The 25,570-nt window shown below is 48.5% G+C and overlaps 9 protein-coding genes across 9 annotated transcripts; 6 read left to right on the top strand and 3 right to left on the bottom strand.

Annotated features, from left to right (window-relative positions):
• Positions 1–300: 300 nt before the first annotated feature.
• PGRI_054160 (flavin-containing monooxygenase) lies at positions 301–2,311 on the top strand (the record flags this gene model as incomplete). The annotated part of the gene is made up of 4 exons (XM_040793129.1): positions 301–606; positions 658–668; positions 723–972; positions 1,028–2,311. 4 exons carry the CDS (start codon positions 301–303, stop codon positions 2,309–2,311), a joined length of 1,851 nt encoding a protein of 616 aa, XP_040645096.1.
• Positions 2,312–2,496: 185 nt separating this feature from the next.
• On the bottom strand, positions 2,497–3,948 carry PGRI_054150 (LLM class flavin-dependent oxidoreductase; the record flags this gene model as incomplete). The annotated part of the gene is made up of 1 exon (XM_040793128.1): positions 2,497–3,948. The coding sequence occupies one exon, from the start codon at positions 3,946–3,948 to the stop codon at positions 2,497–2,499; it is 1,452 nt and encodes a 483-aa protein (XP_040645095.1).
• Positions 3,949–5,459: 1,511 nt separating this feature from the next.
• Positions 5,460–6,604, top strand: PGRI_054140 (slipin family protein; the record flags this gene model as incomplete). Its single annotated transcript, XM_040793127.1, has 3 exons — positions 5,460–5,631; positions 5,693–5,810; positions 5,869–6,604. 3 exons carry the CDS (start codon positions 5,460–5,462, stop codon positions 6,602–6,604), a joined length of 1,026 nt encoding a protein of 341 aa, XP_040645094.1.
• A 1,192-nt stretch (positions 6,605–7,796) lies between these two features.
• PGRI_054130 (uncharacterized protein) lies at positions 7,797–8,914 on the top strand (the record flags this gene model as incomplete). Its single annotated transcript, XM_040793126.1, has 2 exons — positions 7,797–8,131; positions 8,188–8,914. 2 exons carry the CDS (start codon positions 7,797–7,799, stop codon positions 8,912–8,914), a joined length of 1,062 nt encoding a protein of 353 aa, XP_040645093.1.
• Positions 8,915–9,975: 1,061 nt separating this feature from the next.
• Positions 9,976–11,004, top strand: PGRI_054120 (uncharacterized protein; the record flags this gene model as incomplete). The annotated part of the gene is made up of 1 exon (XM_040793125.1): positions 9,976–11,004. One exon carries the CDS (start codon positions 9,976–9,978, stop codon positions 11,002–11,004), a length of 1,029 nt encoding a protein of 342 aa, XP_040645092.1.
• Positions 11,005–11,356: 352 nt separating this feature from the next.
• On the top strand, positions 11,357–13,220 carry PGRI_054110 (glycosyltransferase domain-containing protein; the record flags this gene model as incomplete). Its single annotated transcript, XM_040793124.1, has 2 exons — positions 11,357–11,509; positions 11,559–13,220. 2 exons carry the CDS (start codon positions 11,357–11,359, stop codon positions 13,218–13,220), a joined length of 1,815 nt encoding a protein of 604 aa, XP_040645091.1.
• Positions 13,221–14,059: 839 nt separating this feature from the next.
• Positions 14,060–18,906, top strand: PGRI_054100 (Polyketide synthase, enoylreductase; the record flags this gene model as incomplete). The annotated part of the gene is made up of 8 exons (XM_040793123.1): positions 14,060–14,162; positions 14,273–15,243; positions 15,646–17,792; positions 17,845–18,193; positions 18,245–18,499; positions 18,558–18,617; positions 18,670–18,699; positions 18,751–18,906. 8 exons carry the CDS (start codon positions 14,060–14,062, stop codon positions 18,904–18,906), a joined length of 4,071 nt encoding a protein of 1,356 aa, XP_040645090.1.
• A 118-nt stretch (positions 18,907–19,024) lies between these two features.
• PGRI_054090 (phosphotransferase family protein) lies at positions 19,025–20,656 on the bottom strand (the record flags this gene model as incomplete). The annotated part of the gene is made up of 3 exons (XM_040793122.1): positions 19,025–19,971; positions 20,031–20,385; positions 20,453–20,656. 3 exons carry the CDS (start codon positions 20,654–20,656, stop codon positions 19,025–19,027), a joined length of 1,506 nt encoding a protein of 501 aa, XP_040645089.1.
• Positions 20,657–22,595: 1,939 nt separating this feature from the next.
• PGRI_054080 (uncharacterized protein) lies at positions 22,596–24,888 on the bottom strand (the record flags this gene model as incomplete). The annotated part of the gene is made up of 3 exons (XM_040793121.1): positions 22,596–23,656; positions 23,713–24,574; positions 24,628–24,888. The coding sequence occupies 3 exons, from the start codon at positions 24,886–24,888 to the stop codon at positions 22,596–22,598; spliced, it is 2,184 nt and encodes a 727-aa protein (XP_040645088.1).
• Between the last annotated feature and the right edge of the window lie 682 nt (positions 24,889–25,570).

The raw sequence follows: 25,570 nt of genomic DNA, 5'->3' as shown, positions 1-25,570 counted from the left end.
CATCGCGGTCCGCGATGGTGTTAGCGACATCAAATCAATCCCGAGAACATCACATATGACCATATACTATATACCCGACTCCAATCTAAACCAATCTATCTATTAGATCCAAGAGGCAAGATTGTAATTCGTATTAGGTGGCGTATGAAACGTTGCACATGACGTGCAGACGCGGGGTGTTATAGTCGTCTACAAGAATGCCGGTATATCCAACTCGGTGCGACAACGGTACTCTGTACATATTTAAGCTGTGATCGTTGAAGGATTGCCAAGGGAAAAGAAAACATAGAAACCCTCGCCATGACTCTTGTGCAATCCCCTGAGGTGGCTCTTCCCTTATCGAATATCGGACCTGCCTCGGAATCGATCAAGGGTCCTTCAGATTTGAACGGACCAACCACTGTAACAGTGGAGAGTGATATCAACGGATTATCAGAGAAGATTGAAAACATCCGATTTGAACTGGAGGAGCACCCGGTTGATGTGGTGCGACCCATCAAAGTGGGTATCATCGGCGCGGGTCTTGCAGGGATTACCGCGGGTGTGTTGCTCCCTGCAAAACTGCCGGGACTTGATCTTCGAATCTATGATAAGAATTCGGATGTGGTATGTTATTGTCAATTGATGGGTTGTTTCGAAGCTAACCCACATTCTTAGGGAGGCACATGGTACATTCTCATTCTGCTCATCATTAGCGCAGGTTGCTAACTCGGATCAAATAGGTTCGAGAATACATATCCCGGAGTTCGATGTGATATTCCTGCACATGTATACCAATCCAGTATCTCGCCAAATACTCAATGGACAGAAGAGTTTGCCCAGGGAGATGAGATTAGACAATACTGGCAGGGTGTTGCACGGAAGCACAATGTGTATCAATACCTTCGCGCAGGTCAAAGAGTGCAGAAGGCCGAATGGCAGCCCGAGAAAGGGAAATGGAATGTCACGGTTGAGCATGTGGATGGCTCGAAGGTGAGAAATGGTTGATGTTAGCACCTGAAGTTCTATGCTCACGTCCATGCAACAGATCTATGAGGAAGAACTGGACGTGGTAATCAACGCCATCGGTCATTTCAATGCCTGGAAGCTACCCGACTATGAAGGAATCAACGAATACAAGGGACGCCTGTTTCATTCCTCTAACTGGGATCCAAATATCGATCTGAAAGGCAAGCGAATTGCTCTTATTGGAAATGGTGCTTCTGGCTTGCAAGTCCTACCATCCATTCAACCGTTCGCAAGCCACGTTGATCATTACGCTCGGAATCCAACCTGGATTGCAGATTCATTCAGCAGCGGAAGCGCGGGAGTCCGTCGACTGGAGCCAAACTTGTTCTCCGAGTCACAGCTAGAGACATGGAAAGATCCCAAGGCGTATCTGGAATACCGAAGGGATGTCGAAAAGGGATATTTCCAGCGGTTTGGAGCGATCTTCAAAGACACGCCCGAAAACAACGAACTGCGTGAGAAATGGACCGCCCTGATGCTGCAGCGTATTGCAGGCAAGTCAGAGTTAGCAGAAAAGATTATCCCAGACTTTCCCCCAGCGTGCCGTCGCCCAACACCAGGACCAGGGTATCTAGAAGCCCTAGCCAAGGAAAACGTCGACTATATCCAGACGCGCATCAAGCGATTCACAGAGAAAGGCATTGTGACGGAGGACGGGGTTGAGCGCGAAGTGGACATCACGATCTGCGCAACAGGAGCTAACGTCGATCACGCACCCCCATTCTCCATCATCGCCGATGGAGTCGACCTCAAGAAAGCCTGGAAACACGACGGCAAGTTCGGATTCCCGTACTCATACCTTGGCTTTGCAACACCCGGGTTCCCGAACCTTCTCTGGCTCGGCGGACCATACGCATCTGGACACAGCGGGACCGTGCCAAACAACATCGAGAACCAAGTGACGTACATCGCGAAAGTGCTGCGAAAGATCCGCACCCAGGGGATCAAGACCATTGTTCCTGCCAAGCAAGCGACTGACGACTTCGTCGAGTATTGCGACCAGTTCTATCCGCGCACTGTCTGGTCGGCAAACTGTAGCTCGTGGTATAACGGTGGCAAGCCGGGGTCTCGTATTCATGGTCTCTTCCCGGGTAGTGCATCGCATTCGAATTATATTCGTCGAGATCCGCGCTGGGAGGATTGGGAGTATACCTATGTTAACCAGAGTGGGAATCGATTTGCTTACTTTGGTAATGGGTGGACTTCGAAAGAGTTGAATCCTGACGCTGAACTGACGCCTCATCTGAGATTGCCGGAGGAGATTGATTTGAAGTCGCACATGGAGGGATGGTGGGATGTTTGATTTAGTTAGACAGGATTATTCCAATACATAGATTAGTGGTCAAATCACAATTTTTTTTTTTTTTGACTGTTTATGCTTCCATGTCCATTTCTAAACACTGTCCGATAAACATTTGAATTAATTTGACATTGATATTCGATAATACGAAGAAAAGATTTTTTCGAGATTTGCAAATATGCTACATGCTAATTCGACTCCAAATAATATGGAGGCACCTCCTGGCCCTCTTTCCAGAAGTATTTCGCGCCAGGGTGCGCATCAGGGAGTCTGGACTGACCCTTCTTCCCATACATATTCTCCCGGAAAGTCCCACCCTTGACAGCATAATCCGACCAGAACAAACCACGGCGCTGCAACTCCGGCAACAGCAAACGAATAACATCATCAAAGGTATCAGGGAGACTGGCATAACTGAGATTGAACCCGTCAACGTCTCCAACAGTCACCCATCGCTCTAACTCATCCGCCACGGTCTTTACACTCCCAATGATCTTAACGCCATTACCACCGAGCACCAAATACTCAGCAATGGTCTTCTTGTCCCATTTCTGACCCTCAGTACCAGGCACCGTACTAGCCCAGTGATTCACCATACTGCGAACAGCAGGAAGTTCCACGAAACGGAAGTCTTGATCATCGGAGTATGTCGACAAATCGTATCCAGTCCAACCACCGAAAAGAGCAAGCGCGCCCTCCCGATCTCCATATGTCTTCAGCTCCTCAAACTTAGCATTCGCTTCCTCATCCGTCTCAGCAACGATCACCAACGCACCCGCCACAACCTTGATATCCTTCGGATTGCGTCCAATATCCGCAGCCTGTTGGCGGATACTATCAACAGAAGGACGCACAAGCTCCGGCTTCTGCGCATGCAAGAACACAGCCTCGGCATGTTTCGCCGCGAACGCCTTACCCGCCGTCGACGTACCAGCCTGCAAGATAAACGGCGTGCGCTGGGGACTCGGTTCACAGAGATGAGGACCGGGGACCTGGAAGTACTTCCCCTTGTGATTGATTTCACGGACAGCAGCCGGGTCCGCATATGCCTGTGTCTTGCTCTGGGAGCCCTGTTTCCAGGTCACGGCATCGTCTCTCCACGAAGCCTCCCACAGCTTGTAGGTGACATCGAGGTACTCGTCCGCGATGCGGTAGCGCTCGTCGTGTTCGACCTGTGTATCGAGCCCGAAGTTTCGAGCCGCGGAGTCGAGGTATGAGGTGACGATGTTCCAGCCTACACGGCCATTGCTAAGGTGGTCTACTGTTGAGAATCGCCTTGCTAGGGCGTAGGGGGAGTCGTATGTTGTCGAGGCTGTTACGCCAAATCCGATTGATTCTGTGGCTGCTGCCATGGCGGGGATACTGTAGAGAGGGTCGTTGATTGGGAATTGGGCTGCGGCAGGGATTGTTGGGGAGAGGTTTGAAGGGCCTCTGTATACATCATAGCCTCCTAGAACGTCTGCGAAGAAGATGGCGTGGAATTTGGCATCTTCGAGCTTCTTGGCTAGGGCAATCCAGTGCTTAATGTTCTTGTAGTCTGCGCCTTGGTCCGTGGGGTGGCGGAATAGACCTGGATTTAGGTGGCTCGGCGATTGCATTGCAAAGGCATTGATGATGAGTTGTTTCTTTTCGGACGACATGATGATATCTGGTTCAGAGAGGATTGAATGAATTGGGGGTCTACAACAGCTCTAGAGGGGTTATATTTATTGACCCTGCATATGTCAATATCTCTTAACCCCGCAGCGCATTGCCGTGGGACGTGCAAAAAGACGTGCAGTTGGAGGCCGATGGCGTCAGCATGTAACTGTGGGGGTTGCACATAGCGGATGGTTATTGGGGTTTAGGGGATTTTGATGGACACTATTTGATAAATTATGCTGTACTTGTACGTAGTTTATCTTTTCTCGTGCGAGTGAAGTATGGCGACATTCTGTTGCGGATGGCAATCCCCCCGGTATAGGAATGATAGACTAATATTTTCTTATACTTTCTATAGCTTCAAGGAGACTAAATTCATATTTGTCTTCGTAATAATTATAGTAATAGTCAATTCAAATATTGTGTACTTATTTTAAAACATTGTCTTCTCTGTGTTTGTAGTGTAGTTGCTGTTGTGATATATATTTGGGGGTAGACCTCATGTGTGTCTATTACCCAATTTGGTCAACATCAATGTATCAACCTTGAAAGACATAGAATATGAGATATCTACCCAAACGAGTGAAATACTTGGATTTACTATCTAGTCTTTCTATGAAGTAAAAAGATGCAAATAGATATAAGCTATAAATCTGCTAGAAGTGGAAAAAAATAAATAAAAAAAGAAGTGCATCATCCGTGAATCGAACACGGGCCTCGTCGATGGCAACGACGAATTCTACCACTAGACCAATGATGCTAGTTCATGTAGGATAGCTCAGTATTGTGCTATATAAGTTTAAACAATAGCTACTTGTAAACCTGCACTGCCCTTCCCGGAGAGTTTTCTAGGCACTGCCTCCTGGGTCTCGGGACATAAGGCATGGGGGCCAAAGATCGTCCCAGACTATTGGTCTTTGAGCTTCAAAATATTCCTGTGCTTTCCTAATAGGCTTTCCAGGGTTCTGACGGCTCATGTGATAATACGAGTATTTCCAAGGTTGGCCACCGCATGGCCACCGCATGGCCACCGCATGGCCATGGAATTTTGCGCCTTGCGCCTTGGAACTTTATGACGGGGAGACTGGAGCTCTCACGTGCAATATATTTATGACACATACCTAGGTAGACACAAAGACATGTCGATCGGAATGTGTAATGCAAGATTCGAGGAATGGGAACCATCTACAATGTACTACTGTAGTATTGAAGCTATCTGAACAATATACAACATACCTCAAGCCATGACCTCAGCGGCTATTCGGCAAACCCCCATAATGGAGCCAGCGCCCGGAAGACTCAGCCTTGGGAGAGAAAAGAGGCTTAGAATCATCAAACCAATCATATCAAATCCTGTTAACATCAAAATGGTTCCACTGCGGAGAAGTACAGGGCACCTCGCAAGTTCTGTTTACCTTTTAGAACATTTAAAACCTTCTATTTTCCCCTTTTATCCCTTCCAAATCAAAATATCTATTTTGAACATACTAAGATACCCAATACATCAACTATGTCCGAAAACGGCGCAAGCACCAGCAAAGCTCCTGTTACCGATCGTGGAATACATCAACCTCTGGTCGATGTCCAACCATTTCGCATGAGCGATCTGCAGCCCAAATACGCGCAACGTATCAACCATGATGATGACAACCCCGATGCACATGGCTGGTATGCCGGTTTGAGTGAGTCGCGTTTTCCTATACACGTTGCGACTCTCATCCTAACCATAATGACCTCATTTAGTCCATAGCCTGGGTGAATGCATCGGATTTTTCGGAGCTATCCCCTGCTGCTTCTGCTGCCCTAACCCCTTCAAGCCTGTCGACCAGGGTGCAGTCGGTTTGATCTCGCGATTTGGACGGTTAGTGATCTCCCCCTCGGCTATATCCATCGATTATCACTAACAATGATTATTTTAGCTTCGAGCGATCGGTCGATCCTGGTCTGGTTAAGATTAACCCGCTCAGCGAACACATCACCACGGTCGATGTTAAGATTCAAATCGTCGAGGTGCCTCGTCAGATCTGCATGACCAAGGACAACGTCACCCTCAACCTGACCTCCGTCATCTACTACCAAGTGGTCTCTCCCCACAAGACCGCCTTCGGTATCTCGAACGTGAGACAAGCCCTAGTCGAGCGTACCCAGACTACACTGCGCCACGTGATAGGTGCACGTGTGCTGCAAGATGTGATCGAGCGCCGCGAGGAGATCGCCCAGTCAACCTCGGAGATCATCGAGGAGGTAGCAGCCGGGTGGGGAGTGAAGGTCGAGTCGATGCTGATCAAGGACATAATCTTCAGCGAAGACTTGCAAGACTCGCTCTCGATGGCGGCGCAGTCCAAGCGTATCGGTGAAAGCAAGGTCATTGCTGCGCGCGCCGAGGTCGAGTCCGCCAAGTTGATGCGCCAGGCTGCTGATATCCTGTCCTCTGCTCCAGCTATGCAGATCCGCTATCTGGAAGCAATGCAGGCTATGGCCAAGACCGCCGGCAGCAAGGTTATCTTCATGCCCGGAGTGTCACCAAATGTAACTGAGCAACTGAATGCCGCTACCAATGCGGGAGAAGGTCCGAGCATTTACGGTGGCCCAGCTAGCAACAACGATGGTGGCTTCCAGGGTGCGATAAACGCCCGCGTTGTTGAAGACATCTAGATGTGATCTTGATGCACTGCCGTCTTCTTATTTTAATTGGTTGCTCGCCATGAAGACATGATTTCCTGTTACCTGCCCCTTTCCGGAAAGTGGATCCCATGAAGTTGTTCTCCAACAGCTCATTCGTCTGCGCTCCCGGATTTGTGTTGTTTTGTTTATTATCGACGTGATTGGATGACGATACCCACCTTCGTTTGCTGCTATTGTGGCTGCTGTTTTAATGTCTATGATTGCTTTGGTCCTAATTAGTATAATGCAATGCAATATTCGCTCTTCACTCTACGAGTTTGCTTCTTGTCTATCTGTCATAGCATATATAACCGAGGCTGACAACGATAATACTCTGTATAACCCGTGGACATATAAAAACTTCTCATCATTTGATTATGCGGACAGCATTCACCTGTTACTTAAAACGACTTCTAAAGGAAGGGCTCAGTGCGGTCTGAAACATTTTTAGATTACACCGAACAACATACGGAGTAGACAAATCCACCTAAGAAGCCTATGTAATATTCTCTTGAAGCTGTTGTTTTTTTTCGCAAATATCGAAAGTTCAATGGTTTCGCAAATGCTAATACGTACATACTCTAGACATCCGCACTTCACTATGACTTCCCCTAATTGCATCGTATGACTGTTTCTGCAACATGTCCCTTAATCTTGCAGATGGAGTTTTCCTGATTCTCAGCTGCAGCCAAGACATGGTATCCTGGTATTAAAATTGAGCAACGCACCGTAAAGACACTAGCATGTTAGTGGACATTGCGGCGCCGATCTTGGGGATTTTTAGTGAGTATTTTCCAACATCCAGTTCGACTATTTAGGAAGATTGTTAATGATTGTCATTATTTTGTATGTTGTATTATTTAGGCGATTCACACCGACTTAAAAAAAAAAATAGAAAAATAAATGCTAACTTGACCAAGTTTGGGGGGAGTGCCAGGTAATGAGCAGGGAAGCTAGCCCTAGAGGATGAAAGCTAAGGAGTATAGAATCAGCACTGAGACGCCCTACCGAGAGGAGCTAAGATCAGTTCGGAATTTGCTTTTCAGCGTATGGAATATACATAACCGGTCAAAACAAGTCCCCCCTTTCGAATTGGGGGCTAAATAAATGTTGATTTCCCTTCCCGACCGCTACACACTCTTTTCTGCACTCTGTAGAACAACCTAGCATATACAGCTTCAAAATGACGTCTACTATACCGACATTGGTCGTAAGGGCCGCTGAATCGACAGGTACTATTACGACGATGCCCATGTCGAGTATCTTCACGGCGCCCGCCTCGTGCTCGAACTCGTGGACATATGAACCAGAGGCTGCAAACCGAGTCCCAAATGGCCTCCTAATACAAAATGCCGTCGATAAGGACAATGCCGATCCTGCGTGTTTCCCTTCTGGATACAGCCAGTATGGAAGAGTTCGGCCATCTATCGCCTATAGCCCAGGCTATTGTCCACATGGATACACCTCGGCCGATTTAGTGATCCACAGTCCAGCGACTACTGCCATATGCTGTCCCTCGTAAGTGAAAAGGCTCATTCTGATTTCGGGATTGGATATTGATTACAAGGCTTTAGTGACTTCTCCTACTACGAAGAAAAAAGGGACCTGCAAACGACATTCGGCGGATGTCTAAGCGTTTTCCCTAGTTCATCATCTACCATTGTCACCGTCCGCCAGGTCGACGAGGAAAGCACCCAGGTCTCCGGCCCAGTCACTATGTGGGCTCAAGCAATCCAAGTCCAGCTGCAAGCATCAGATAAAAGCCTATTTGTCTCCGCCACTACAACCACAACCAAGACCCAAACATCATCCGATGAACCATCCGAGACCAAGACCTCAACTGGACCATCCGACACAGCAGCCTCATCAACCTCTTCATCAATACAAACCGGCACAGCAGCCCCAGAAGTCCCAGAAACCCCGATACCGGCAGCCCCAGGCACAGGAGTAGAGACAAGCGGATTATCAACAGGAGCGAAAATTGGCGTTGGCGTTGGCGTCGGCGCAGCAGGACTCATTATAATTGCCGCACTATTATTCTGGTTCTTCCGCCGGCGCCAAGCAAAAGGAGAGAAGAGTCTGCCGGAAACAAAACCATACGCAGAGATCAGCGAGCTTGGCGGGAGCACTGAAGCCCAGAGCGTGTCATACCAACGCCCAGCACACGAGGGAACACCCAGCGAGCTTGGTGGGAGCTCGCAGGCAGCAGAGTCTAGCATTGTGAACACGAGGACGACGGGTCCTTCTGAACTTCACGCGACAAGTGGCGGCCCGAAGTTCGTACATGAACTTGGAGCTTAAGTTTTTCTTTTATTTTTGCTTTTTGTGTTGCGAAATACCCCCTTCCTCGCTCGGCTTTCTGACTTGAGTCTATGGAATTGAGGCTTGAATGTTTTTGCAAATAGGTGCATGCTATTTTCACTGGAGGACTTGATGCTGGAACTAAGGACGGCGATATCAAGTTTTGGCTTGGGCTTGCCGAGTCTTTCACCAGTATACATGTCTCCCCTGTCTGTATATGAGCTTGTTTGGGGCTACATGAGCCCCATCGGATGTAACTATTATACATTATAATCACTCTTTCCAGCTTTGAACGTTGCTTCTTTACTGTGGCTCTTGTAATACTCTCTTTCTACCTCTGTGGTTCTATCATGGGATACGCACGGTATCTTTTGAGGTGCCGAGCTATGCATTATACGTTAGGCCGTCAAGTCCAGGGCAAACAGCCAGCACCCTAGACCCAATCAGGACTTCGAACTTTGAAATATTCTATGTATGAAGGCTACTGCAGAGTACCGGCTAACTAGTTAGAGGAAATATTTGTTGACCGCTGTAATTAGCCTACCAAATACAACATAATTAGAATCAATTAGAGCTGCATGCTCTAAACTAGCCTGGATATGCAGGCCGTCATTGAATGCAATCTCCACAATCCAAAATCTCCTGTTGTACCCGCGCTTAGATGCCCGACTTATTATCATGTAGAATTTTCTCTGATTCTATTGTCGCACTATCCTTTCCGGTTCGTCCTCAAGAGCTCGAGAATCGCATGCAGAGTTGCACATGAGAAGGCAGCTGATTCCCAGGATTTTAGACCGAGCTAGCAAGTGAAGAAATGGGACAATTAGTAGATTCAAACAGCGAACAAAGAAGTCAGACAAGCATTACTATTCTCTTTTGTTTACCTTGTATAGATCCCAGGTGAAAAGCGGCCAGGAACTATACCTAAAGGAGTATGACACCAGACCTAACAAGGAAAATAGAAGGCGGTGGGGATATAGCGATCCTCCCCGCGGAGGCCAGCTCTCTTCAAGTGCGAATTGACGAGATAAATTGCCAAAGTTCCTAAGACCTTCACATAAATGGCATCACAAACATATAGCTCGTCAACTCGAGCTGGCGTTAAACCGCCAAACCAGGCCGCTGCATCCCCTAATTTCGCCGACCCGAACTTCGACCCAGCCGACTTCCTCAATGACACTCTATCGCCGCTGACTGTGGCATCCTCACAACCAAATGCCTCGCGGTCACCGGGCTCTGTACCCCTGGCAGAGCTGTCCACGCAGGTCCAGTCACTTCTCTCCCAAATTAGCGCCCAAAACATCCGTCTCTCGAGCACATTATCCCAACTCACCGACGAAATCCTCCGAAGCGGTGGACGACTAGCCTACGAAGTTGAGGTTCTACGAGGCGAGACAATCGGGCTATCAGAAACTCTAACTGAAGTCCTACGCGACGACATAGCAAAGTTCGTCCCGGAACCCTCAACAGAAGACGGGCGCAAAACCGAACAAGCAGAAGAGGATGCGCCAACGAAAGAAGACGAGTCAACAACAAATCCAGACGACAAGAAAACACCCGTACCAACAGACCCAGAATATATAACGAACCTCCGCATACTGAGCCAAGTCCGATCGCGCCTAGAAGACGTTGTACAGACCTTCGGCGACGCAATGAGCTGGCCACTACCGCCATCTGAGATCTCATTCTCATCATCCTTTATCTCCGTCTCAGGACCAGACCTCGGCCCCGAAGGCCAAGACCGCGAAGAAAAGGGTCAAGAAATGATGAAGAAGTTACGCACAGAAGTGACCGAGCTGCTCGACAGCGAAGGCGGAGGATACGCCGGACTGGAGGCTGCTAACCGCCGCGTTGAAGCCCTACGTACACTCGCGACTGTGTGGAATACATCGGCGGAGGAAAAAGCGCGTAATCGGTTCGTGGATAGCCTAGCGAATATCGTGGAGGATCGACGACGCACCTTGGACCAACAAGATCAGAACCGACAGAAGTCTAGGTCTGAGGCTCGGCGCGATAGTGACAGTGGGGCACCAGCCGGTGGACTGTTCCGGAATTTGCAGCGTCTAAGAGAGGAAATCTACTTGGAATGAGATGTTATTGTACATATGGGTTCTGGGATGCTGAGCTGGTTCTCTGGATACTTGGACATTGTATAGTATTTTGCATATTTTAAGCTGTAGTGATATAAGAAATATATCCAGATGTCTCACTTAATAAATACATTTATATATATCTAACTACATCATTAACTTGATATAGCTTAGTAACGTCCACGAGGAGCCCAGGTGTGGCACCGGAAACGTTGCGCCGATCTCTCTAAGACGATTGCGTATTTCCCGTTTTCCCCTTAGGCGTTCCTGGTTTCTTCTTCTTTTTTTGGTTAACATCTTACAATGTTCCATATTGCTTTAATCAGTACCTGATTCGACTTTATCTTTTCGCATGATGGTGTCGGAGGACACGCCACTACACTTTCAAGATGCTAAATCGACTATGTGGCACGGCCGTCGGTCACGGATAAACCGGATTAAGACAATTGGCTTGTCAGTGATTGCATTGTTCTTCTTCTTTTTTACGCTGCGGTATTCTTCAACAGTAAGGCTTTCTGCTCTAACACTTGGGACCAACCTAATAATCTACCTAGCGAGTTGAACCGGACTTTTGGACCAAGTTTCCCTCACGTCATCCTTTCCCCCAGCGCCCGGAAGACGCCCAGGTCATCCTCCCTCCTCGCATCGATCTTAATGTCAACGATACCGTCCCCCATGGCCTGGACAAGCCAAACCCGCGCCTGCATGTCTTAGTCCCAGCCTCGCGGGGCTCGCGCGGAGTCTGCCGAACGCTTACGTCTGCCATGATCCTTGGATATCCGCCGCCTACATTAGTCGGTTACGGACATGACTCTCCAGGTGCGACCGAAGCCGAGCGCATGGTGGACCGGATCACGCGAGTGCGCAACTATATCCGAGACAGCAAGGCCGTGCATGACCGCGACTTTGTGCTGATGGTCGATGGCGCAGACAGCTTCTTCCAGTTGCCGCCCAAGGTACTAGTGGAGCGATTCCAGGCTATCATAAGGGCGAACAACCAAAAGCTGCAAAAGAAATTTGGATTCGCAGAAGTGGAGCGCCAAGAGCCTGGGGCTGCGCCTGAGGTGGTACAAAAATACACTCAGCGCGTTCTCTTTGGAGCGAGCAAGATATGCTTCCCCGGGTTGCTGGACGACCCCGGTTGCGCATCTGTCCCTGAGTCGACTCTGCCCCCGGATGTGTATGGCTGGAAGACTGATACATACCCGGATGGATCATTAAATCGACCCCGGTGGTTGAACCCCGGAGCAGTCATTGGTCAGGCTGCGGATCTGCGTCTGATCTACGACGAGGTCTTGCGACATGTTGAGCTGGGCTCGAACAAGTCTGGAGATCACCTGGCCCTAACACAGATGTACGGACGACAAGAGGTGGTTCGAGAACTGGAGCGGCGGCGAACAGGCAATGACTTCCAAGAGTTGCTCTACCGGATGGTGGGTATCTCAGATGCAGCCAACATCACCGGACTGAGACTCCGGCTAGAGACAGGTCGCCGCTATGAATTCGGCATTGGCGTCGATTTCGAGTCACAACTCTTTTTCAACCAGATCATGTCCCGCAAGGACGTCGAGTGGGTCAAATTCGGCAACATCACCAAGATGTCCGCGTTGCAGATGGAACACGGTGTCCCGCGCGAACACCGCCTCCTCCTACCGCAGGATATAGCCAGTCTCCCCAACCCATTCATCCAGTCTCGCTTTGCAAATGAGTCAACTCAGAGACCAGTGTGGAATGCCACGCTGGACAAGCTCCCGAACCCGCGCGAACGCACCTGGCACAACATCTCGCTAATGACGAATGTCCACTCCGCCTCGGTGCCGGTACTCGCCCATCTTAATGGCGACCCCAAGCTCCGCAACACGTGGTGGGAGAATATGTGGTTTTTCCCATGGGGACGGGCACTATTGCGCAAATATGTCCGCGACTCGCACGGGTTCGACGCAGCACAGTCATCACTGCTAGGCGGGCAGGACTGGTTGGAGGTGCGCGGAGGTCGAGGTGGGGTCTGGACAGATGATGAGAACTGGATCACTCTTTCTGAGGTCTGTAATGGCCAAGAAAGAGATCTCTTTGACGATGACCTCGGACCCTGGGCTAAGGAAACCTATGACCCAGATGATCCGGTTTACAATCAGTATGGAAGTCTCATTGCTGGCAAGGAAGAGAAATTCCCTATCGATGCCAAATTCCCTTTCGATGAATTGAAATTCGACTAAAGCTGGACCTTGAGTCACTATGCTTCCCCCATTTACTCACTACATCATTCTCGATGGCTGTCAGTTTGAGACTTCCTGTTCAGCTCACGAAACCGACTGCCCTACGCTATATCTCTGCGTTGGGTTCCAAGCTTATCGACTTCCGGACGCAATCCGAGTTTTGATTGGACGTATTTCTTTTGCATCACCAGCCTGATTGGATATGCTATTACGGGACCGGATCCACAGGATTCGGGTTCATTATGTCGGGAATTCGACGATCAGGAATAGCTGTACATTATCGTGTATGATACCACAATAGATGTAACCTAGCCCATTGGTGAGGCTGTATATAGAAAGCAACAGAATGAACTTGGAAGTAGTCATTCTCTCTCTTCCAGCTAATTTCACACCCTCTTCTCGATTCATAATAGTAAAAGCAATTCGGTCATGACTTGTGGATCCCAACGGCTACACTGCCGATAACACTGCCGGCCAATGCCGGCTGGTATCCCACCGGCATCCCACTAAAACTCAACAGATATCGAACCCTAATAGAGGCATATAGGCGATCCAACTTCTCTAGAGTTCATTTTGGTACGGTATTGGCATTCTTTACTCAGCCATATCTGGAGAATGTCAAAAAGCGTCCACGGGTAAGAAAAAGAAAGAGTATAAGATGCCCTGGAAATCCAGATTCAACAATATAGTGGGCCTCCCACCTGGACAGCATCATAGGATGACAAATTAGTTTAGCAGACGTCATTGTTGGTTACACCTAGGCTTGTAGTTTTATAACTAGTAGCGTACACCCTAAACTATTCGCGTGTCTCACCTGAAAGCGTAAGGAACTTCTCATCATGAAGGAAGCGATTGTTAGGAAGGACACATCAGTCGACATTGTCGATTCTCCAATCCCAAAGCCGGGGCCTGGCCATGTGTTGATCAAGGTTGTCATCGCCGGTAAGTACTAAATAGGCAAGTCAACGTGTGCCACTATGTAGTTGGTCTCTGCAGCGCGTATATACGTCATCCTAATTGTGTAATTAACAGCTAACACGAATGATTGAAAGGTACGAACCCGAAGGATTGGAAGCTCCCCCTCATGATGGGCTCGGATTCGAACACCGGTGACGATATCGCCGGTACCGTGGAAGCCGTGGGAGAGGATGTTGTCGGATTCCACAAAGGTGACCGCGTAGCCGCATTCCACGAGATGATGACTTCGCATGGGTCTTTCGCCGAGTACGCCATTGCACCCTACTACACCACCTTCCACATTCCGGACTCAACAACCTTTGAAGAGGCTGCGACCATTCCTCTGGCCGCCTACACATCCGTCTGTGCGCTCTTCCAGCAGCTCGAGTTACCGGAGCCCTGGTCACCACTTTCCAAGGCCGCAGGCAAGGAGGGCACCAAGCGTCCTCTCATCATTTATGGAGCTAGTACTGCCACAGGAGCTTACGGTATCAAACTTGCAGCGGCCGCCAATATCCATCCTATCATTGCAGTTGGTAGCAAGCGGAGCGAATTTATCAAGCCCTTCCTCGATGAGAGCAAGGGAGACGCTCTCGTCGACTACACAGCTTATCCTACTGAGGAGGAGCTGATCAAGGCAATCCAAGAAGCTGTTAAGAAGGGGGGTGCTCCCGATGGCCGCTGCTGGAAAGCTTTCGATAGCGTTTCCGAAGATCATACGGTCAGGCTCCTTACCAAGGTCATCGCTGGCCCACCGGATGCTACTGGCCGGAAGCCAAAGGTGACTAACATCTTACTCAAAACCGACGTCGAGGACTCTGATCCGAGTGTTGATATCGTCTTCGCCATGGTCGGGCAGGTCCACTACGAGGACGAGAATGACAAGCTCATTGGCGTGACATGGGGCGCGGCGTTTGCCCGGGGTTTGCGCGAGGGTTGGCTCACAGGTCATCCTTACACGATGGGCAAAAACGGTCTCGAGGGGTTATCTGAAGGTCTCAAGGGTCTTAAAGACGGAAAGATTCGCGCGCAGAAGTTCTTGACACGCCTCAGCGAGACACCAGGTGTAAGCAGTTGAGTCAAGCAAAAGCGAGCTGACAACGGGCCGGAGACATGGTTGCATGTTGGGAACAGGGTTGGAAATGACTCTCATTGGCTCTCTAGATATTCGGGCGCAGGTCGAGCGCTAACTGTCGAGCCTTACTCTCTAAGGCAATTGAGGCGCAAGCACACTCAACTTCAGCCGCAAAGAGGGGATGTAGATAGGCCGCATAGGCAACACTGCTTGGGCAACGAATCGATATCTCTTTGCTGCCCAAAACATGGAACTTCAATTCAGAGAGAATCTTGACCAATCCTTACTACAATTATCTCCAAAATGTCAACTCTTTTGCATGGCGAAGACATCGCTCTCCAACAAAGTTTTCTTTCTATAATCAATCGGGCAGTTAAAAAGCCAAAGCCACAGGAACTAAACAACAATATACGAGAAATTGAGAGATACCTGAGCGATCCACACTTTAGAGTCAACTACGAAATAAACGGCGGATCGCCTTTGGCCAAGGCAACGTCAAACTGGGAGGTGCTTGAAAAACTCTTGGAGCTGGGGAGCCCCGACCTGAACTTTCGCACGCCAGATGGCCAAACGAGCATCTTTTCTGCAGTCAAGTCAGCTCAAACCGATTCCCTGGAGCTTCTTCTTCAACATGGAGCCGCCGTTGATGTGGTTGATAACAAAGGGCGTACGGCAATTTCGATAGCTGCAGAATATGATCGAGTTGATCATATGAAGCAGCTCATTCAAGCCGGTGCGGATATCAATGTGGAAGACGAGAATGGATGGACTCCAATATCATTTGCAATTTCGAGAAATCAAAATGATTCGACGAAATACCTGTTATCGCAAAAAGACATTAATCTCAGCAACCACGACACCGATGGACGAACATTAGCGGTTATTGCTGCGCAGGGTGAAAATGTTGAAGGTCTAAGGCTTCTGCTCGATGCAACTATTACTGTCAGTCCGAGGGATAGAATCGAAGATAGCCCTTTGGTATGGGCTATTCTCCAAATGGATACCATCACCGCTCGCCTGATACTCAGGGCTGATAGTAGGCTTGTTGATCACAAGGTGAAGGGCAGGACACCCCTGTCAATAGCGACCGAGATCGGCGACATCGATATGATAAAGCTTCTAGTTGAGTTAGGGGCAAATGCAAACCCGACTGAGGAATCTATTTGGCCTTGTCTGAGAGAATTTTTATTCATAAGCTATTTTCCTCCGGAGGAATTTCTTCGAGCGGTTGATTCCTTTGCACCTGGTGCTCCATATGACACAAAAGGTCAAAAGCCGCTGCTTCTTGCTGCCCAATCTCATGGTTTAGAAATATTGGATTTTCTTCTCGGGGCAAATGCAGACATCAATACTAGAGACACAGAAGGACGGACAGCACTTACCTGGGCAGTCAGTCGAGAACTGAGAGATCTGGTCGATCTCTTGCTCTCAAAACCTGGGATCGATATAAATTGTCGAGATAAGAACGGCCAAACTCCGTTTGCACTTGCCGCTCGTATGGGCAATGTATCTATATTGGAAAGTCTCCTCAAGCAAGGCCCAGATGTGAACTCAGAGGACGACAGACAACAAACGCCGCTGTTGTTAGCTGTCACAAATACGTGCCTAGCAGCAGTCGAATTCTTGTTGGAAATCCCGGAGATAGATGTGCATCATATGGATGACCATGGACGGACGCCTTTCTCTTTTGCAGCAGAAAAGAACTCATTATTAATGATGCAAGCGCTCCTTGATAAACAAGCCGATCCACACAAACCGGATAACCAGGGCTACACGGGATTTTGGTGGTTCCTTCAAAAACGAAATCAATGCCTTAGCTCACAACAACAGCCAATCTTTGCAGACTGGAAACCGTCAAGCTTAAAAGATTTGATCTATGCCCTACCGACGCCCAACAAGAAAGACGCTTCTGGTCGTGATTGGCTGTCTTGGGCTGCTTCATATGGCGACGAAGCGATTGTGAGATGCTTTTTACGGCGCGGCGAGGAGGTCAACGTCAATGCCCGAGACAATATTGGGGGGTTCTTGAAAACTCCACTCATATGGGCACTGGAGGGAGAGCACAACTCTGTAATAGGTGTGCTCAAGGATGGTGACAATATTTCATTGCATTTACTGATCAAAGGGATAAGAGTCACAGGTAAAGAGTATTGTTCGAGGCTTATGAGAGCACTCTTGCAGGCAGGTTACAATCTCAATCAAACCGACATGAACGGAATGACTCCTCTACACATTGCCTGCCAGACAGACCACAACGAAATCGTTTCTATTCTCATCAATGCCAAGGCCAATCTCAATTGCAAGGATCATACTGGAAAAACCCCTCTGCAAATCGCATTGCAAGCGAAAAGCAAAACTGTCGTAGATACCCTTCTGAAAGCTTCGGTGAACCTGAACCCAGTCAGGTCAGAAGAGTGGTTCATTGGGAAAAAACGGGCTGCGTGGGCTCAGATTATAAAAAAGAAAGGTAATGAAGGGTTCGAATTGAAATTGGAGAACGATATTGGTGTCTTCTCCTGTGCGAGAGAGGTCCGTCTTAGGTGAGTTATGTATACTTGAACGTATAGCATGTAGTCTGATTGCTATTTCTAGTCTCTGTCGAGATACATCTGTTTGGTCGAAGTTGTCCGAGATTTTAAACATAAAAGATCTCCTTGGCCAAGAAAAGTATTTGAAACATGCCCAGAGAGGTTTCGGCAATCGGATTGTTACATACATTGAAATTGAATTCCCTGAAGAGTCAGAGAAATTTCATTGCCCATGGGGTATCGCCTGGATCAGCACTCAGACAACAGAGGGTCCTGCTCACGAATTTATCAGCACTCTTCCCAATGGATCAGTACCAGAAGACTCTGCGGAATTTTTGCGACAGTTCTTAAAGACTTTACAACAGCGATGGAAAGAGATGTGCTCCTACGCAAGCAGAGAAGTCGAGTATCTGGTAAGTGATTATATTGATTTATCCATGCAAAGCTGAACCCATAAATCACAGCGAAGTGAGCAGGTAAGGGAAAAAGGGAAAAGCCTGAACTTGGTTGATCGGCTTGCCAAAAATTCCCAGTCGCGAGCAAGACTTCGGCAATGCCTGGAGACGCATACTGAGCAGCTCGTGGAGATGGTTACGGCCAATACTTTACTTGATTTGGGTCAGAAATCAAGCATCAGAGAAGATATTGACGAGATTGAGCACACTGTGACCGCGAGACTTGACCATTTAGAGCAGGCTATACGCGAACTCTTGCAAATTGTGAGTTTGCACGTAAAGATCTTGCTTTCTGATACTAAAATAACATGAACTCTCGCAGGAACTTGCTTGGATTTCCACGAACGAATCTGCCAGTTTCAAACGTCTAAGTTGGATCACCGTGGGTATTTCAGACACTTTCATTGTGGAATTGCTAACATTTAACCTGCCAGTTTATCTATTTGCCTTTGATGTTTGTGTCCGTGAGTTATGCACAATATCCCATCTATTCTAACACTGACAATCAACACCAGAGCCTTTTTGGGATGAATGTGAACTTGCTGAAGGATTATCCCGACTGGAGATGGTACTTGCTTTCTAGTGGACTGTCGCTAGCTCTGACCGGGACACTGTGGATAGCTTCCAAATTTCTCTACGCGAGGAACACCTCGAGTTCCTCCAAGGGCTGATTTCTCTAAATTTTCTAGGAGCAGACAAGAATCAACAAAAAAATGGGCAATAAAAGATGGATTTTTAGCTTCTGGGGCTAGGATCATAGCATGATAGCCATTAAACAAATCCACTAGATCATTTCACATTCTGAAAAGGCCAGACACTTTCCCATATCGCTCTCTCTTGTTCGTTCGCTGATTCCCGAGCCAGGAAATCCCGCTTTGCCACAGCCAGTCTCCTCACTACTTCATTATAATCATGAGGAGAAACTGCACCATTCCAGCCTACATAGACGCCTATCTCCTCAAGTACTTGCGCCTTCCTTTCAACATCCTTCTCCCACTTGGCATACTCTGTCTTGAACTTTGCAATGTCTTGCTTTGAATACCTCAAAGGGCATAACATGTTGAGACTACCATTTCCATCAACTCCAACAACCTGCTTCCAGACCTGTTCTTCGGTGATATCCGCAAGTAAGCTTTGTACGTATGGTTCTCCATCATCGTAGGTGGACCCAATCGTTCCCAGTATTTGGCCAGGCAATGTATCTCTGCGGCGGAATGTATGCAACAGCTCGGGTGCAGCTCTTTGTACCTCTATCTCATAGGTAAGCCACAAAGACTGGGAAAGAAACAAGTCTTTTGCTGCCTTTTTGGTTTCGGGGTCCAGTGTTTTGATATTTTCAGGGAGAACAGGTTTAGTAAGCCCATCCAACTTCGGTCCCTCATATTCAATCAGGGATGGATGATGGCAAATCAGGAACATAGGATAGACAGGTGTGCTTTGCCAATCTATAATGCTTGTGATCTGAGATGGATTCTCAATATCGACGAATATGTTATGCATGTGAAGGTCGTTGTGCCAAATCACGCCGGTAGAAAGTTTCTCATCTGTGGGAAGAATATGAGGACAGATTTCGAGGAAGTCGCGCAGAACAGATAGTTTCGCTTCCTTGGTTGGATGATAACCACCGGGCCCGCCAAAGATGCCTTGCTGAGTGTCTCGGGGGAAGGTTGAGAATGTCTTTAGACATGTCGTTTCTCGCTGAACCAGTGCCTTTATCACTTCTTCTGCCGAGGTCCCTAATACGAGCAAGGTTTGTTAGATTGCGTTTTTATGCAAAGGTAAGAAAGGCACGTACAAGGACCCCGGGGAACTTCAACCTCTGCTCTCCTATTATCGAACCATGCTCGTCCAGTCGTGGGCCTAATGGCAAACTCATCATCAAGGACAAAGCTCTCAGATGGGGTAACATCTTGTCTTCTGTAGAGTGCACCATGGTATGGAAATTGGGATCGAGCGAGTGTGCAGGTGATAGCGGCAATCTGTTTCACGATAGAAAGCTTATCGCGAACCGTGAGCTCTTCCCATATTCGACCAAGTTCTACTCCAGGAGCTTTCTCCATCACGATATACTCCACCCTGAGCTTGCTTTCGTGGGCCTTGGAGCAATAGCCAAGAACTTTCGGAACGGGAATATGGAGCTTCTCTCGGACCTTAAAAAACCGTCAGGGCTCTTTCACTGGAAGAAGGTATCTATCAAGGATGGGATGTATTTCTCACGAATTGCATGGTTGCGACTTCAGATGCCGTTGTGTAATGAGCGGGCCCCGAATTGGGATTTGGAATTTTGACGATGAGCTGTTTTCCATCTTGCATTGTGATAACAAAGACTTTGTTGGAATTTCCTTCTGGAAGTTTTGTTACATCCACGCAGACTGACCCGTATCCTGCAGCTTCTTCGACAACGTGAATAAGGGCGTCCATATTGAATCGGACATATCTGCGTAGCAGTTGTGCTGGCTCATTCCACAACCATTTCTGGGCGGAATAACTGTATAATTCCTCTGGATTACAATCTGCCATTTTGTCAGTCATATGCCCTTGTGATAAAGGGAACAACTTGCCAGGAATGATGGTATCATAAGCTCTCCCTCGGCTAGGCGGTATGGTCAGGGGACGAACAGTGGTGTAGGTGGCCGATGGGCTTAATAGTCTAGAAAGATATCTATAGGTTCTGGATTTAAGTGGCATTTTAGACAGTCTTCAATGTTGTGCTCTAAATCGCAGGAAACACCGGGGGCTTGGAATTTCGGAATCACGTGGCTTTTTCGTATACCAGCCTCTCCTATTAAAGCCCAAGGCACAATGAAATGGCTTGGGGGAAAAAAAGCAAATTAAATAAGAATGCGTATAGGCTAGGGTAACACAAATCAGCTCTAAATAACAGTTACACTATGTACACCTTCCCATTTTGTATGTTGTATCAAAATATAAAACGTAAGTTCCAAGGTTGAATGGGTGTGTCCCGAATAAGTATTTAGTGGAGACCTCGGGAGTACCCGTGTATTATATGCATAATTAAGAAATTATGACAATCATCGAACTAAAAAGCGGGAACGCTGCTTAAGGTTAAGTGCATACGTGCATACTCCCTTAAATTAACTATCTTACTCCACTAAAAACCATCGTGTCTCCAAGTATAAAACATTGAAGATTGTCTGTGTTTCACCTTTGCTAGCATTCTTCGTGGCGTGGATTGTAGCCCGGGGACATGACACGGATTTACAAAACCCATCTATCCCGCTTTCTGTTATGGCTTCGATGCTTTCTTTGTTTTGGTGCATTTTCCCCAGCAATGTGTAGTTTGGTCAATTGCATTGAATTAGGTGTATCGTTGATGACCTTTTATGGCTGGGCCCAGCTAGACCTAGATTATTTCAACCATCTTTATGAAATCATCAAAAGGCTTGCTACTTCCATAAGCACACCTCCATCATATATGCTTCTAATTGCAGTGATGAGACTAAAGAAGCCGACTCAGTATTCTACGTGGAGAGGCTGGAATCTTCATCTTCCGTCAGAATGCCATCTCCATTGTGCCATTAGGAAAGTTTGAATGTTAAGCCAAACGGAAGACAGATGGAAATCGAGGAATGTGATGAGGATGGTACGAATGAAAGCTATGAGGGACTTGGCCTTTTGAAATACTCATTAACTCATCAAAACAGTGTATTGTAGTATAAATGCAGAAGTCCCAAGGCTTTAGAACTTATTATTTTAGAGAATGCACATATCCACAATAAAGTCTTGTTCTTTCACACGGGAATAACAGTTTCTTTGCTTTCTATCTTGGATATCCAAAACCAAGGGTGAAAACGGAATGGATATACTGTGAAGCAAAGACATACGGGCCATCGAGCCTTACAGGGAAATTAGGATAAACTTGAACATAGTTAATTAAGACTTCATACATGGGTTCATTGGTGGCGCTAAGTACAAGCAAAGAGATGACTCTTTGAATTTTCTTTTTTTTTCTGAGGAATCACCCAAGGGGCTTTCCCTGGCCCCAGCCTTCAAGGCGGGCCAAGGAAAGCAAAGAAGTGACTCTCTGATTTTGTTTTTTCTTTTTTGGGAATTTCTTTCTTGGGAATTGCTCCTGGGGTTTCCCTGGCCCCCGCCTTCAAGGGCAGGCCAAGGAGAATAGCAAAGAGCTGATTCCCCAAGGTTGTTTTTTTTTTTTTCTTCTTTTAGAATTTGCCGTCTGAAAATTGCTGTCTGGAAATTTCTTAGGAACTGTTCCAGAGGGTCCCCAGCCCAAGCCTTCATCCAAGGCAGGCTAAGGAATCCCCCGGCCCCAGCCTAAGAAGGGGGACCAGGGAAACCTAGACTAATTCCATTGTCCTATTTTTGGGATTTTGGTATTTCAGCGCCGAGCACGCTTCTCGGCACGCCTCTCAGCAAGCCTCTGCGTAAACAATTCATCATAGTTTCTGTGAAGCTCATCTTTGAAGAGAGGATATGAAAGGCTGATGGTCTTCTTAAGACCGCGCATGTTCCAATCGAAGCGGTCGATCCATGGTTCGGTCTCAGGCCAGATAATGTTGCTCAAATCACCGGTAGGGCAGGCCTTTGCGAGTGAGATCTTCCTCATCTTGAGGCGACGCATGGTCTCCTCCTCAGGGTAATAATCGCTGCAGCTGCTAGAGAAGTGGTGGGCGGCTCGAAGACGACTGGGAGTCTTAGGCTTGTACTGTTCGGCCTGATCACGAGCCTTGCGAAGTTCTTCGGCGGTATTCTCAGGTAGTGGTGCATTTGCCTTGTAGTTTTCCAGGTTGGCATTGCTAGAGTGCACAGGCTCGGGGACATGCTCCACTTCCGGTGCATTTTCCATGTGAGTATTGTCAAAGCGCGCACGCTTCGAGACATGTTCCTCTTCCGGTGCATCGCTGACTGTAGCTTGTTTGCCTTTGGTACCCTGACGTCTGTGCTCGACGGTGGGCAAATCATCGTCCTCATCGTCCTCGTCGAAGACGAAATAATCTGGATCAAACCCGTAACTACATCCTGGAGGGTGGGGAATGACATCGGGTGATCGCTTGCGCTTTCTGTCTTCGTTCTCCCGCTGTTTCTCTTCATTCTGTCGCCGTTTGTATTCGTTCTCCCAGAGCTCACGTACTTCTTCGTCTGAAGTCACAGGTCGGAGACGCTCTGGACTTCTCCATCCAGCACGCATGCGCGCCAGCAGCTCTGGGTCGAATCCGGGTGGGTCCAAATCATAGGAATATTTTTTTCTTTTAGCGATCTCTGGAGCGCGTGCGCTAGCTGTCAAACGCGCGTCTGAGGATCGCGACGCCGCAATACGCTGGCGCGGGGTGGGGGTTTGGAGATTTCTTTGTGGCACAAGGGAGGAGGATGGTGGAGCGGATGAAGGTGTTGCGACTGGAGATGAAGATTCATTTGACATTGGATGTTCAGGCTCGGCCACTAGAATCACTATGTTAGCCACTGGAAATAGATACCATGATATAAGGAGCGCCTACCTTGAGGGGTATCTGCATTTTGGGGCGCATTGTCTCGTCGCCAAAGACCAGTCACTGAGTTGAATATCCATTGTCGCCAGCCAGGTCGATTCTGGTTCTGATTTTGATTCTGTGGGAGTGCAGAAGGCAATGAAGAGAACGGAACAATACGATTACCACGGGGCGCGGCCTCTTCGCTTGCATGAGAGGCAGGAGGGCTCGGATTGTCAGACCTCGCATCTTCACCTTGCTGAGCCAAAAGCTGGGGGAAACGGTAAATGGTGCGGTCGATACGTCCATCCCTTTCTGCTTCGCGTCGCCGGGCGCGATCCGCATACGTCCTGCGAGAGCTGCCACGAGGACGGTTTTCGAAGCCGGGTGGGGTTTGAGGCGTTGACTTGTGACGTTTCGACGGCGAGGGGTCCTCTTGGGACGATCGGTTCCGTTTCCTAGAGGGTGGGTCTTCCGTATCGGTCAGCTCGGGTTCATCGTGGGTACTGAATTCCAATGAGCGGTAATGTGGCCAGGCTCTCTCAGGAGGTGGTGGGGTCCAGGGAAGAGACCAGGGGATGCGTTCATTCTTGTTGTAAGTTACTCCAGGCGGCCAGGCATACGCCTTCAAGGGTGTCCGTGGGGGAGAGCAACGACGATAGGAAGGCTCCGTTTGTAGGAGTTCGGTAGCACTGCCATATCGAAAGGCCCGGGAAGTGCCTCGTCTATTGAACATGCGCCGGGGACGGGGACCCGTGGTGGGCTTTGGGGTCAACGTACGGGTATCAGGTTGCTCCACGGATGGAAGGAGCGCAGGGGACGCTTCCTGGGGTTCGGCGGCTTCAGCCACCGTGGTGGAAGCCGCGGGCTTCTTGCCCTTTCGCGCAGCCTTCTAGCAGCCTGAGTTAGTTATGAACAGTGGTGACATCTGGTTTCTGAACTGACCTTCTTCCGGCCAGCTCTCTTGGCTGGCTTCCGCTTTGGAGCGGGCTCCTCTTCAGCAGGCTGTGCCTCTGGCACAGTCTCTAGCGCAGTATCCTGCGCAGTCTCCTGCGCAACCTCTGGCGCAGTCTCAGTCGCCGTCTCGGCGGCGACTTCGGGGGCGGCTTCGGTCCCAGCCTGTGCGGATGCACTCCGCGTCTGGCGGCGGCGGCGTGGGACGTACTCCGAAATTGGCGGAAGAACGTGGTTCGACCGCAGTCTCATCTTGGCGAAACGCGCAAGATGGAGGAGAAGGGGGGGAGGGCGGGTGGTGAGAGGGGAGAGGAGGGGGGAAAGGAGGAGAGGAGGGAGAGGAAGGAGGAGAGGGGGAGAGAGAGGAGGAGAGAGAGGAGAGGAGAGGAGAGAAGAGGAGAGGAGAAGAGAAGAAGAGGGTGGGTGAGGAGAGGCGAGGAGAAGAAGGGTGGGTGAGGCGAAAGTGAGAGACAGGTGATTCAGTCACAAGAAGCAAGTCAGAGATATTTGAATATCTCAGGCACAGGTAACTGTTCACAAGGTAGAGTCGATCACAGAGACTCTTTCGAGAGATCCAAAATGAGCTTTTGGATGATAACTTTTGGTGATGGAGGGGAGAAAAGAAGAGAAGAAGAAAAAAAGAGAGAAGAGAAAATATAAACAACACGAGACGTGACAACCAAACGAAAAAGGAAGGAGTCGTTGCTAGCTCTCGAGCTTAACTATGTAACTTTTCAGAACTGGAAGGCGCGACCCGGCAGAATATTTTATAGGGCGGTGTGACATTCGTCGCAAGGAGCTACTCCGTCGTATATTCCAATTATTGCTATTCTCTGATTTCTCTGATGTACAGATTTTTATTGTTCATCTCATTCTATTATTTTTGATTACTTCATTGATGATGTATCTTTTCTTCCCTTTTCCGTAGATCGAC

Source organism: Penicillium griseofulvum (genome assembly GCF_001561935.1).
Source record: "Penicillium griseofulvum strain PG3 chromosome Unknown contig_84, whole genome shotgun sequence".
Lineage (NCBI taxonomy): Eukaryota > Fungi > Ascomycota > Eurotiomycetes > Eurotiales > Aspergillaceae > Penicillium > Penicillium griseofulvum.
Note: the sequence above shows the minus strand (reverse complement) of the source record. Positions and strands in the feature narration are given on the sequence as shown.